Source organism: Sander lucioperca, chromosome 6 (genome assembly GCF_008315115.2).
Source record: "Sander lucioperca isolate FBNREF2018 chromosome 6, SLUC_FBN_1.2, whole genome shotgun sequence".
Classification (NCBI taxonomy): Eukaryota; Metazoa; Chordata; class Actinopteri; order Perciformes; family Percidae; genus Sander; species Sander lucioperca.
This window is the reverse complement of record NC_050178.1, coordinates 35,030,923-35,044,021: the sequence shown is the minus strand read 5'-3', so window position 1 is coordinate 35,044,021 and position 13,099 is coordinate 35,030,923. Positions and strand designations below refer to the sequence as shown.

The 13,099-nt window shown below is 40.1% G+C and overlaps 1 protein-coding gene across 1 annotated transcript in view; it reads right to left on the bottom strand.

The window, feature by feature from the left end:
* LOC116034379 (lysyl oxidase homolog 2A-like) overlaps positions 1–10,034 on the bottom strand; it is a 33,847-nt gene extending 23,813 nt beyond the window's left edge. Inside the window, exons 1-3 of the mRNA XM_031277065.2 lie at positions 9,878–10,034; positions 7,242–7,555; positions 4,822–4,997 (exon numbers count right to left, since the gene is read on the bottom strand). Coding sequence (XP_031132925.1) covers positions 4,822–4,997; positions 7,242–7,524 — 459 coding nt within the window. The 5' untranslated portion in view covers positions 7,525–7,555; positions 9,878–10,034. The remainder of the gene's footprint in view (positions 1–4,821; positions 4,998–7,241; positions 7,556–9,877) is intronic.
* Between the last annotated feature and the right edge of the window lie 3,065 nt (positions 10,035–13,099).

Below are 13,099 nucleotides of genomic sequence, written 5' to 3'. Positions count from 1 at the left end.
AATCTACTCATCCAACTCTTAGTAACAAAAAATAATGACTTCCAAAAAGCCAAACTATTCCTTCAAGTTTAGATGCTTTGTATTGAAATGGGGCTTTAATTTAGGCCACTCAAATCAACGTTTATCTCACATTTCAGTAGCTTAAATTGTGTAATATCTGAAACTTTAGTCTTGATGCATATGTGCACTGCACATACAATAATTCATATTTACTAAGTCTAAAATGCTATGGTAATCCTAAAGTGCAGGTGTCAGCAGCCCAAAGGACAGCTAAGGCCACAGTGTGATCCAGCTGTTGAACATGTGGTGGATCTGTCTGCTACTCTATCCACAGGAGAGAAACCGGCTTCAGCGCACACATGTACCTTTTCTCCCCTCGATCACTCTCCTCCTCACAAGCCTTTTGCATACATCATGTTGGAGGCAAATCCAACTTTGGCTCGGGTTTCCTTTTGTTGTATAGCAGCGAATGTGAGGAACTGGAATTCATGTAAGCGGACACCGTCGCGCATGATGGAGAAGAGCAACCTTTGCCCTGTTTAGATGTGCAACGAATCAAAAGTCTTTTAACCACTGCATTCTGTTAGTACAACTGGCTTCTGACGTCTTTGTGTTGATTCTGGATGGTAAGTGTTTAGTTGGAGTGAACTCACTAAGTGGTGGGCAACTGCAGCTGTTTTTGGGGCAAAATTTTTTTCTCATCCCTTCAGGCGGAAGATGAACTCATCTAGACATGTAATCTGTTTATAATGATGTGTGAGCTTCAAGCAGGAGTATGCGATTTATCTAAATCTTATTTTCTTTATTTGCATTGGCTTGTGAACAATCAAAAAGGTACGTATTAGAGTGCAACAAAGCAACAGTTCCCACTGGAACTCTTTTGCAGGGGACAATGTATTATGCAATGCTAGCAATGCCAACATTTTGGAAAACACAAAGTAATGAACATCCTGGAATAACTCCTATAAAACCATGAACCTATAATTTTCCTTTAAATGACACATCACCCTCTCTCATAAACATCTAACGTATACAGACATTTGAGGCATCTTCTCATGAAGATGACGTATTTATCACTGATCCTGTGGACAATGATTTACATGTGCAGTGTGCAAGCAAAAATGGCAGAGTTGGTTGAAAAGTCCCCACTAATAGATAAAAAAAATGCATGTTCTGTTGTTGTGTTATGAGTGTTGCATAACTAGCCGAGAAAGTTTGTAATGTTAAGAGCGATGACTTTCGTCTTCAGAGGACAGATCGGTAGCAGACTGACATGCATGACTTGCAGTTGGTAATGTCAGACGTTAAATGGCGACTGACAAGAGCTTTAGCTGGCTGACAAAGACACTTCAAGATTAGTTTTTAGCAAAACTTGATTATTGACTTGATATTTTGTAAATGCTAAAGCTTTAATGGTATTTCTGCTTAGCATGTCTTCCATTGCAACTCGTGCCAGTGGAAGCTGCTGTTTTCATAAATGACATACTGATGTTTTCAGTAGACTATTATTTGTGGTCAAAGCTGAACTTGCCAAAGTGAGCATATGGTCTAAACTCCACATATTCCCATAAACTGTTAGTAGTCTCACAATGTATCGCTTACGAAACAAAATAATTGCTGTTTGAAGCAACTTTGTGACCTGTAGAGTTGCCCTGATATACAGTACTGAAAAACTACTCCATATCTAAAAGAAAAAAATGCTGGTAATCCAAATTCTGTAACTCAAATTCAAAATCTTTACTTAAATCATGTCAACACTAAACTGACACATCACTGACACTACAAGTTAAGAGAGCACAACGCCCTGGTAGGCCGCACTCTCGATATTTCAAATATTTAAAGATTTATCATCTTGCAACGTGACAGCATGACTTTGCGTAAACATACACGCCACTTTCCCAAAGTCAAGAGGCGTGTTATCTGTACGCATTTTCAGCTGTCCGTGTGTATGTCTACGTTGTATACAGCTGACTGCAGTCTGCAACAGCTTTCTCAAGCCACGTGGCATGTGGGGGTTGGGTTGAAAAGAAGAAACGGTTGGGATTAGGAAAAGAAGAACAAGTTGGGTTTAGGTTGAAAAGAAGAAACGGTTGGGTTTAAGAAAAGAAGAACGAGGTTGGGTTTAGGAAAAGAACAAACGTGGAAAGGAAACATTAGTGATGGTCAAATGAAGCTTCGCGAACCACTGTCTTTATTTTCTGAGCTCACTAGATGGCGCTCTCTGTTCAAAGAAAAAGGTTAAAGGAATGGCAATTCAGTGTGTTTTCACCCCTTTGTTGAACAGAGAGCGCCATCTAGTGAGCTCAGAAAATAAAGACAGTGGTTTGCAAAGCTTCATTTGACCATCACTAGGAAACATCACACGAGGGACACAAAGGAAACGCCACACACAGGACGCGATGGCCGCTCTCCTGGGTGAAAGTCCTGCGTTTTACCCACCTACCACCTCAACCAACCTCCTTATGCGGATTTTTGGCCTTTCATACGGCGTCAATTCACACGCAATCGCAAGGTAATGTAAGTCAATGGAGGCCAAATGGCGTTGATAAACACGCAAAATAGCGAGTATGCGTCTTTATAACACACAAATCATGGCATATGAATTGGCGTGTCACTTCATGAGATCAGTCTGCATCTTGAAAGTCGGAAAGCATTCACGTAAAAGCAAAAATACTAATTGCCCCAACCTTTTAGCAGTGACCTCTACTTAGACTGTAGTGCAAGCTCGGTTAGGGTGTTAACTTTCCAGATAGAGCACAGAATGTCAATTCATGCTGTGAATAAACAGATTGAAGGAACAGTGCTGGCCATTGCTGACGTCAGCTCAAGCATGGTTAAAGAGGTGTAGCTACACCTTTCCCTATTCCTCTTCCCTGCAACTTGAAAGGCTCTGGCCAGACCAAGGAAATATTTACAGGGTGGGGGACTGAACTGCAGTAACACCCCAGAGACCCTAAATACACAAGACAAATAGGGAACAAGAGGGTGCTGCTTACATACACGACCTGTGCAAAGAACATTGTGAATAGGGTTCAGTTTGGGATTAAAGATGTCAATTTCTCCTGTCTTCTATTCCTCCATTCTCGTAACTAAACTAGGCATGACAAAAATACACAGGGATTTCAGATGTTCTCCTCAGGCGTGTTGCCTTTACTGAACCCAGTAAAAATCACAGTCACTGACTGTTCTGGCTGTTTTAGAAAGTCTGGTAACAGCCAAGTCTCCCACCCGACTTCTAGTATGAACAAACAAAACACTCTAGTATGAATGCAGTCATGAAGTGTTAAAGCATCGACTGTGTTCTAAGCTGCCAAAGAAATGTTGCTTCATTTTATCAGTCTGGTCTTAACAGGGAAACCCTCTACGGAAGTATCTTTTAAAAACATGTTCTCAGACAAGATGAAATAATATCTTTATCCTCTTCTCTCCCTCCCTTTCTCCCATCATGTCAACAAACCCACACTGACTTTCCATCCGGTACAAAGGCGTTCTCTGCAGCCAGACAGGATGGTCTTCCCCCTCTCTGAGTCATTTCCAAAATCTCCAAGGCTGCAGAGTGGGGGTCCGGTGTGGGCAGGGATAGTGTAATGGGAGCCTGGCTGGCAAAGCCATTAGTGCAAATGGCGAAGTGGACAGCTCAACATTATACGCTGACTTGCAGATTACTTCACTTCATGTCATGGCAAATACACGTAAGTACACGAAAGCACTTTTGTCCAGACATTCTGATTTAGTACCCATATGGCCATTATTTTGATTACTAGTTGTATCCATTTAATCATACAAAGAGCAAAATACTGGAGTTGGTTGCAACAGCTGTTCGTAAGTTCTTAGCCTTTTTATAATGTAAGTGATTACTAAGTGGAGATTTATGTATCACTAAATTTAAAAGGTTGCACACATACAAGTTTGTACACGGAGGTGAATTGTTAAAGAACTTTTACGCCTACAAACTTCCAGCTGTAACTGCTGATTAGCTAGCTAGCTAGCTAGCATAACTGACAAAAGTAACGTTAGCTTGCTAATATATTAACTGAGAGTGAAGAGTAAAACAGGTAATGGGATATGATCGATAGATCTGACCTGACACTTGATTAAAATGCTGTTTAATAATAAGAAAATGTCAAGAAACAACACAATATAGCTCTGCAGCTGATGCTACAGGAACTTCATGCTTTCATGATTGATTCTGTAATCAATCATGAAAGCATGAAGTTATGTTTCCTACCAACCGATTTACACATTACCAGAGTCTTTACTAGCTAAGAAATTTCTTAAGTTTTAATGGTGCAACCTGATTTAGTACACCACTATTTCATAGATTTACAAATCAGTCATTGTCGGCTGTCGTGTCAAGTGGCATTTTGGGTATTTTGTTTGAACATGTATCATAAGTTGACAATGGTTACCCACAGCAATATAAAGACTGTTTTAAAGCAGCAAAATATTGCTCCTCTTAATATCTACAGACAGACAGACAGAAATTACATTTAATTCACTGATCTGTCTGGCTCAGTCTGGAAAGTTGGAAAGATTTGAAATAAATACTTTGAGATTCTTGGAGCAATGCACTATGATAAGGTTTTTCTTTCATCCAAAGCCTATGCTCTGTTCCTTTTTTTATTGTGTTGAACATCTGTTCAGGTTACGTGTGTGTACTTGAACCATGAGTGGATGCTACTTGAGTGTTATTAACTATGTGATCAAATGATCCCAGCCTAGTGTTTACTTGTGTGAGTTTATAGAGACGTATCTATTTACTGGAAATATGCCGAATGTGTGCAGGTTTATTTGTGAGGGTGTTGCTCCATGGGAACCTACCTCATCGTTGTTGGCCTGGTTCTGGATGAACTTAAAGCCTGGAATGCGCTTTTGGGTGCACACCACTCCGACATCTTCTGAATGTTTGCAGTCCGAAACTCCAAAGCCATTGGAGTGACACTCAGCCAGGCTCTTCTCTCCACCAGTGCAGTGCAGATTGTCTAACCAGATATGGCCTGAGAGGCAAAGAGTTAAACAAATAGATATATGTTGTGTGTGCTGCTTTGTTGGACTGCAGGACTTGTTTTAATGTATGACCTGTTATGCTGATATTCTGTGGTTTAGGACATTTATTGTATAATCCAATGTGTGGTTGACCCTTGCTATCACAAATCAAACCCTTTACACTTGCAGGGCTGGTGCCACACTTTTCCCACTGAGCCCCATGGGGCTGCAAACTTCAATTCCTAATAAGGAATTAATTCATTAGAAAATATAAATGGGTGGTTACAACATGGTACCTTGACAGCTTAAGCCATGGATCAAACCCTTTTGACATCTTTTTCAGCATTTCCATGTCCAAGTCTAGTCACACAGACAGTAAACCTACTCATGTGGAGCTGTGTTTGGTCTCCAACATAACCTGATGCATTCTTTCAGCAAAAACCTGCCGAATAAATGTTGTCATGGCTAAAGCAGATCATCTGCTGTCCAGCTGGCTGTTCTGAATCAGCCGTGAGGGAAACCACAGAACTGTTGCCATGGAAACCACCAATGGACTGCTCATCTTTCTGACAGTCTCAATATGTTGATGAGGGACATCCTGATCATACCAAGAAGTGACTGCATCATATACGGTCACGTAGCCACCTCCTGGCAGAGAGATGATTACCTTTGAAACATTTACACAATAAGAGCCAAGTCTTCTGGTGCTGAAATACAGCAGAGTTCCCAAGTGAGAACCAGCTTAGTCTCAGTACACCTTTGTCTAAACAAATACTCAGCATTGCCAGTTGTGATAAATCTGGATTGCTGTGTTAAAACTATCATTCGCAGGTCTTATGGGAATGTAATTTCACAAGCCAGTGAAAAGAGCAGGGAGCACAGTGCACAGGGGAGCCATGACATTTCTGATTGGGCTTTTATTGGCACTTTAAGCAAGCCACTTAACTCCCTTCACTCAAAATCCTAAACTGGACAAAGCACAGTGTTCCTAAGAAGGTCTAAATAAAGATTTTGTGCAGTTGCATTTGATCCTGTAACCTCCTTAACATCCCTGCAGGGAAAACGTTCTGCATCCAAAAGGGATGTACTTGTACTTGTTATGTAGTTGTGTCTTCAATTAAAAACATTTTGTGGTTTCTCTTATTGGAGTCATCATGATGGGAAATGCAATATGCTCTTGATCAAGTTTATAGTCATGTGTCTCCACCATCAACAAGAAAACAGATAAAAGACATTTCCATTCACTCACATGCACACAGCTAGTCTGGGCCTCAAATACTCTCCTTTCAAAATGATTTCTATTACAGACTAAACATCTATTTGTCAGCAAAAGAGGAAGCCTTCCCGTCATTACCAAAAACCCTTTTGGTAATTCTTTAGTGATAAATGGCAAAATACTATTTCTGCACACAGTTTATGTTAAAAATAAACTTCTTTCCAATCCTGTTATTACAAAAAAACTCAAAGTGTATTTTAGCATAGCCTAACCCAATTCCAAGGGCCCCCATCTTTAAATACCTAAGCCATTGCTAAAATGCAGTGCAAACAGAATCAAACTGCTTGTTTATAGCTTGTTGTAAAATATTATATGCATGCAACATTATATGCATGGGGTGTATCACTTCATATATGCTATTTTTGAAATGGCTGTAATGACTGTGGTGCTTTGGGAAACAAGTAACAAAGTTAATTACTTCACTTTTGAATTGGCTGGCTGGATGTGGCCCAACCCAGTGGGAAAACCTGTGCCTTTAACAAGGGACACTGAGTTAATTAACAGCTACCAATTGACATTTACCACCAGCAGCTATCGCACTTAAAGAGTTGGGAATCTCATCAGTGTTTTTACAGTGATGGAGAAATTCATACACGACAAAGTGAGAGGGGATGAGATTACGTCTGTGTGTGTCTGGTTTACAGACCCAGTGTTTCCAGTCCCCCCATGCTCAGAGCTGATCAACGTGTCTCAGTCCTCTAATGGGGAAACCAGTGCCTGAGGGTATTAGCAGTCAGACTGGAGGAAACGTGTACCTCAGTCAAGGATTTCCATGGAACATATGAAACTGTATGAAGAGATATACTACCTTTGAATGTGGGTGGTTGCCTGGTTTACTGAGATTGACACCCTATACCCTCACCTCAGTTCTTAGACAGCTGAATAGCATGATTTTGGTTTTGATTAGATAATAAAAGGTTCAGATGAAATCCTGGAAACCAACAGACACTTCTAATAAAGTCCATGCTAGTTTTCTTACCTTCTCCACTTCCGTACTTGGCAGAGGGCGACCAGGACTCGGCATTCATGAAGCCGAGCTCTCTGCACACCACTTGGGCAGCAGTGATGGAGAAGTCATCATCGCACACCGTCCCCCACTCTCCATTGTAGAAAACCTCCACCCGGCCTTCATAGTGTTTCCGCTTCTCCCCGGCTAGACGTAGCTGGATTACAGGGGGGCCAGAGGGTGACTGGGCGTTACACAGCACCCACATGCACAGCAAGGTGGACAAGAGACAGTGGATGGCAACTGGGCGCAGCATTATGCAGGACGTGGAAGGAAAAGACAGTGATCTAGGGGGAGATAATAAGACAAAATAAGATTCTAAGTGTCGGTAATAGAAGCTGTACTGAACTATGCTTTGTGAATATTTCTTAAAGGTCCAGTGTGTAACGTGTTTAGTTGTTCATTATCAAAATCTGTGTTGCCCGTTCACAAACTTGTCCTTTTTCATGAATATTTAACACCACCATCAATTCCAAGTATTCCTTTTGGCTTGAAATTTTACATTTGCATTCTCATGAACTCGGGTAGACGCTCCATATTCATGCGCCATCTTGAAATACGTTAGCCGGTAAGGGACATACAGGACATACTGCTCCGCCTTTCGCGTTTTCGCTGTCACATGATAAACTCACAGGTGCTGCTAATGCTGCTAATGGGTATCGTAGCTTCCCGGCCCCGGCAAGTTTGAAGAAGGAAACATGGAGGACCACACGTATTCAAAATCCAAATTTCTTCGCCCAGAAAAAGAAAAAGGATATTGAAAAGCGCAAGAGACCGGCTTTTTGAAGCGTGAAGGCTACCGTAGCTGTAATATGTACTTTGAACTGCGTGGTGCGAGAGAGTTGATTGCGATATATGATCTCAAAGCTAGATGGGAGAAATTCCTACACATTGGACTTTTAATGAGTTGGACTTTAAAAGTAACATTTTCCAATTCCAAGGAGTTAACGTTGCAGAAGCAGACAGTAATTTGTGGTGTGTGGTAGTTTTGTCCATAATTAAAGCGAATGAGCAGTTTCAGTATAAAGTTGTGTGCAGTAACAGTTTGGTTTGGCCATCATCATCATCAGAGACCCCTCACTGGCCTCTATGCAACCACAAGTATAAGCTTGTGAATCACTAACATAATTCACCATAGTTTTACTATATATTAAGCAACCAGTGAAAACTGCCAATAAGAGAGAAAAAAATGGAGAATTTGAAAAGGTTTGGGTGAGAACGACGGTTATGTTGCTAAGACAAGGATTCCTCTCTCTCTGACAGCCTAATGGAGACCAAATGTGGGCTCTTGCAGGGTGGGATGTTGCCCCTCTCATGTATCTGCTGATCTGTGCCTGGAGGCTGCAACTGAGGTTAAGAGGGAAAGTTGACTCTGCCTCGATATTTCATGGCAAACCATGAATGTGTCAACGGAGGGACCAAAAGCCCCACGGGAGGAATTTTCTTGGAGGAAAGGAAGACAGTGAAAGTAAGGAGACCGCCACGTCTTTAGTGTGTTGAAAGGGAGGAAGGGAGGTTGCTTTTCCAAGTTGCGTCACATCAACAGCCAAACAAACCTCAGAGCTCACAGGCTTGAAAAAACACTCCTGCAGTACACAGTCGACTGTGTCAGATGCGATCATCTGAAGCATCTGGTTTATCTTCTCATGAAAGTTAAGCAGGAGGAAGGAGCTACTTTAATTTGGGCTTTTAATAACTCAGTATGCCTCTTCTCACAGCAGTCAAGATTGACTGAATTTTAAATTAGTCCATCAGAGTCACTCCAGTCAGCACATGTCAACTCCACATACCCACTTATGAAAAACGAACACTTCTCTTGAATATGTGTTATATATGTTCTTGATTATACTGCCTACAAAACCAGTGGAGACACACCCACCTCCTACAGAAACATTTTCACATTAATACTTACTCAGAAACTTGACAGCAGGTTGTAAATGGATAGTTCGACATTGTAGAACATTTAAAACATGTAGTCTTGCATCAGAGCAATAAGGCCAAACAATAAGTGAAAGCTGCCTGTCAGTCAAAGGTAGCTAAGGATTGTCAAGTCAACTGGAAAATGCTAAATTCCACATGCTGCATGTATTACTTTCTCAGTCAAAGCCAGCGCTATTGTATAGTGTATTGCTGAATTCAGAAAAGCACAAATCAACCATCAAGTGCCTGTTAAGCCCATAAGCCCTGACCAGAACAGTCCCAATGTTCACAGTGAGTGACAGAAAAAGAACTCATCGAGAGTCAGAAGAGTCCTGCAGCTTCTTCAGAAAATGTCAGCAGCGCCAGAGTAAGGAAGGCATAAATAGCAGAGTGATGCTAATTCCTTTAAGATTTGGGTCATTATTCAGGTAAGGTATTACGACAATTCAACACACTGTAGTAGCCCATGTTCTACCTATTTTAGATAACTTTTGAGGGCTGCAACACATTAATTTAATGCATGTGATGAAAAATACAATTAAATTAGTTTTAAAAGGAGAAAAAATGCTAATTTGACTCATTTAATGTTTTAAGTCACACACAAAGGACGAAAAAAGAAAATCCTTTTACATAAGTTTCAATGTTTCACTTGTGCACGTGCGTAGCCCGAGGTAAAAGTTAACACTTACTTTGACAGACGAAGAACAAGAAGTAGACACGTTCCAAGACGCTGACTTTGAGGTTTCCAACCTGTTGGGGAGTATGAGATGTGAAGCAGCGGTTCTTTGTCCCTTTAGTACTCTAGCTGTTTTCCTCTGCTTCCCTCACAGCTGGCCGCGCGCTCCCGTCCCACTCCTCACCGCGCAGAGCAGCCAATGAGAAGCCGCCTCAGCATCCTGAACCCGCCCTCTCCGGCCCAATCACCAGGGTTACACTGTTCGGTCAAAACCTAGTAGCCTATGTGGCTGGATAGACAGTGTATGCTAAGTTGTGGCCAAATATTTAATTACAAATTTAGAACAGGATTTGAATTTTTATTTTAAATATATAACAAAATGTTGTTTCTAGAGCAGCAACAGTAACGTTTACAACAGCAAAGTCACTATATAATCTCACTGAAAACTAATCTAAAATGTGAATAAAATAAATACTAGTCCTGACATCACAATATTGAGTGAAAGAGAAAGAGAAAGAATGAAGAACATCAGTCAGTATCAGTGTCCTTTGTACAGTTGCAGGCTGTCCTTCCTCCTCCTCTGTCCTCCTTCCTCTGCTGAGGTGATTTCATCATACTTAATGACTATTGTGGAATTTTGTTCATTTATTAAAGTATTATTATATGCTACAAAGTTCTTTTTTGCACTTTCCATAAGAAGGAACATGTTATTTTAACTGGGTACTGTAGTACTGCTAATTTAACTGACAATCAACAATTGACTGTTAGCTCATTGGTTTGGTTCTTTTGTCCACAGACTGTATCTGTACTACAAACTTTAGACTATTTCCAGCAAACAAGCTCAGTCAAGTCGACTGGCTTTCTTCCCATCATGCCATGGCTGACCGTATAGACAAGGTAAATAAAAAAAGTGGCCGATAAAACAAGAGAGACAGATATTTCTTGTTTGTGGACAAAATCAGTGATACAATTGTAGTTCATATTTTCACAAAGGAGAACCAATGGTAGTCAGCTCTTGAGCTGATCTGCTCTAGGGGAGCCCCAGATGCAACCAAGTGAGAAATATAAATTAAATATAAGAAACAAATTTTTGAGATTGTAAGTGTTACCCTCACGGACGCATTGTAGACAAGTAAGAGCCACCACAAATCTATACAGCAAGTTGCTCCTGTTGATGCTGAGTACTTCATGCCTGTATTCATCAGCTGTCTTGTGTTGTTTTCAGTGCTGTGTGGTGAAGTAAAAAACTATTCCTGGACAATAAAGTAACTAACTAACTAATTAACCAACTAACTAACTGTCATGTCTAAACCTCCTAACCGGTGGCTGGGTTGGTTCAGTGGGTAGAGCAGGCGCACATATACTGAGAGGTTTATGCCTCGACGCAGAGGTCCAGGGTTCGAATCTGACCTGTGATGATTTCCTGCATATCTTCCCCCTTTCTCACCTAGCTGTCCCGTCAAATTAAAGGCAGAAAACCCCCTCAAAAAAATCTTAAACCTCCTAACTGATCTGTCAGAATAAACTCTATTTACTGTAGTATGTCATAAAAAAGTCAAAGTATAGTATGTCAAAAGCCATAGTATGTGAAAGAGTCGAACCCTCAACTTCAAATTGTTATTAAATCTTTAGTAGGCAAATCTCACTGACCTATTTGTGAAGCTCACGATGCACTGGTTCGGAGTTGTATTTATCGTTCATAGTATGTTGAAAAAAAGTAATAAAAAAGTCATAGTATAGTATGTCGAAAAAAGTCAGAAAAAAAGTCTTAGTAGTATGTTGTAAAAAGTCAGAAAAAAAGTCATAGCATAGTATGTCCAAAAATGACATAGTATAGTATGTAGAAAAAAAGTCAGAAAAAGTCATAGTATAGCATGTCGAAAAAAGTAATAAAAAATTCATAGTGTTGTCTGTTGAGAAAAAAATGTGCATAGTATAGTATGTAGAAAAAAAGTCACAAAAAAAGTCATAGTATAGTATGTTGAAAAAAAATCATTAAAAAAGTCTTGGTATAGTATGTCGAAAAAAGTCAAAGTATATTAAAGAATTGTACCTTCAACCTCAAATTGTTATTAGATTGGCAGCAGTTTATCTCCCTGAGCTATTTATGAAGCTCATAATTTGCTGGCTCGGAGTTGTATTTATCGTTCACATTACTGAAGATAAAAAAGTCGTACAAAATCATAGTTTAGTATGTCGCTGAAAATCATAAAAAGTCATAGTATAGTATATATGGCATGTCGAAAAAAGTCATAAAAAAGTCATAGTATGTGAAAGAGTTGAACCCTCAACCTCCAATTTTCATAAAATCTTCAGCAGCTAATCTCACTAAGCTATGAAGTTATGAAGTCAGAGTTGTATTTATCGTTCACATTACTGAAGACAAAAAGTCATAGTATAGTAAAAAAAAAAATCATAAAAAAGTGTAGTATGTCGGAAAAAAAGTCTAGTATAGTACAGTACCTGGCCTGTGGTACTGTGGTGTTCAAGGACACCACCATGTGGTGAGAATGTTCCAACAAATTTGTCCGCTGTGCAAATGTCATTAAGGACAAAAACATTTGAGACATGTAACAGGTAAGATTTGAATTTAGCGACGTAAGTGACATCAAACATAAAACAATTACCAAAATTTGCCTGAACATTTTTTATCAACATTATTCAAGTTACCTACTACAACCTTTCTAATGACTGTAGCTTCTCTAGGCTTCTACACCTGACACATCTGACACATTTTGACTTCCTGCATTGTTTTATATGGAGAAATGTGCATCTGTTGGCACTGAGTGACTACAACAATAAAAACCGGCTGGCCACATTTGGTAACTGACCCCGCTTCAAACAGGTTTGGCTACTGGGCCGAGTTTGAGAAAGCAATTAGGATTTAATGAGGATGGCCACTTGTTTTGTCTGAGTAAACATCATTAAGTTAGCTGTTGTGGATAGTAGGGTAAAGAATACCAGCAGTCAGCCTGTTCCTCTGCTAAACTGATTCACTGTATAGTTAACTGTTTATGAAAAACATGATGAACAATATGAGGTAAGGAAGAGGACGTTTTTTTCCTCTAAAATGTGATCAACAGTTCCGTCAGGGGAGCAGGAAGGAGGTCGTCTCTGTAGTCAAGTTGCAACAGAACAGAGGGATGTCGAAGCAGACCAAACACACAACTTCAAGTCTAACGCTGGTAGAGTTCCCAGTTAGTGACTAACGTACCTTAGTTTTGATTTTTCAAAT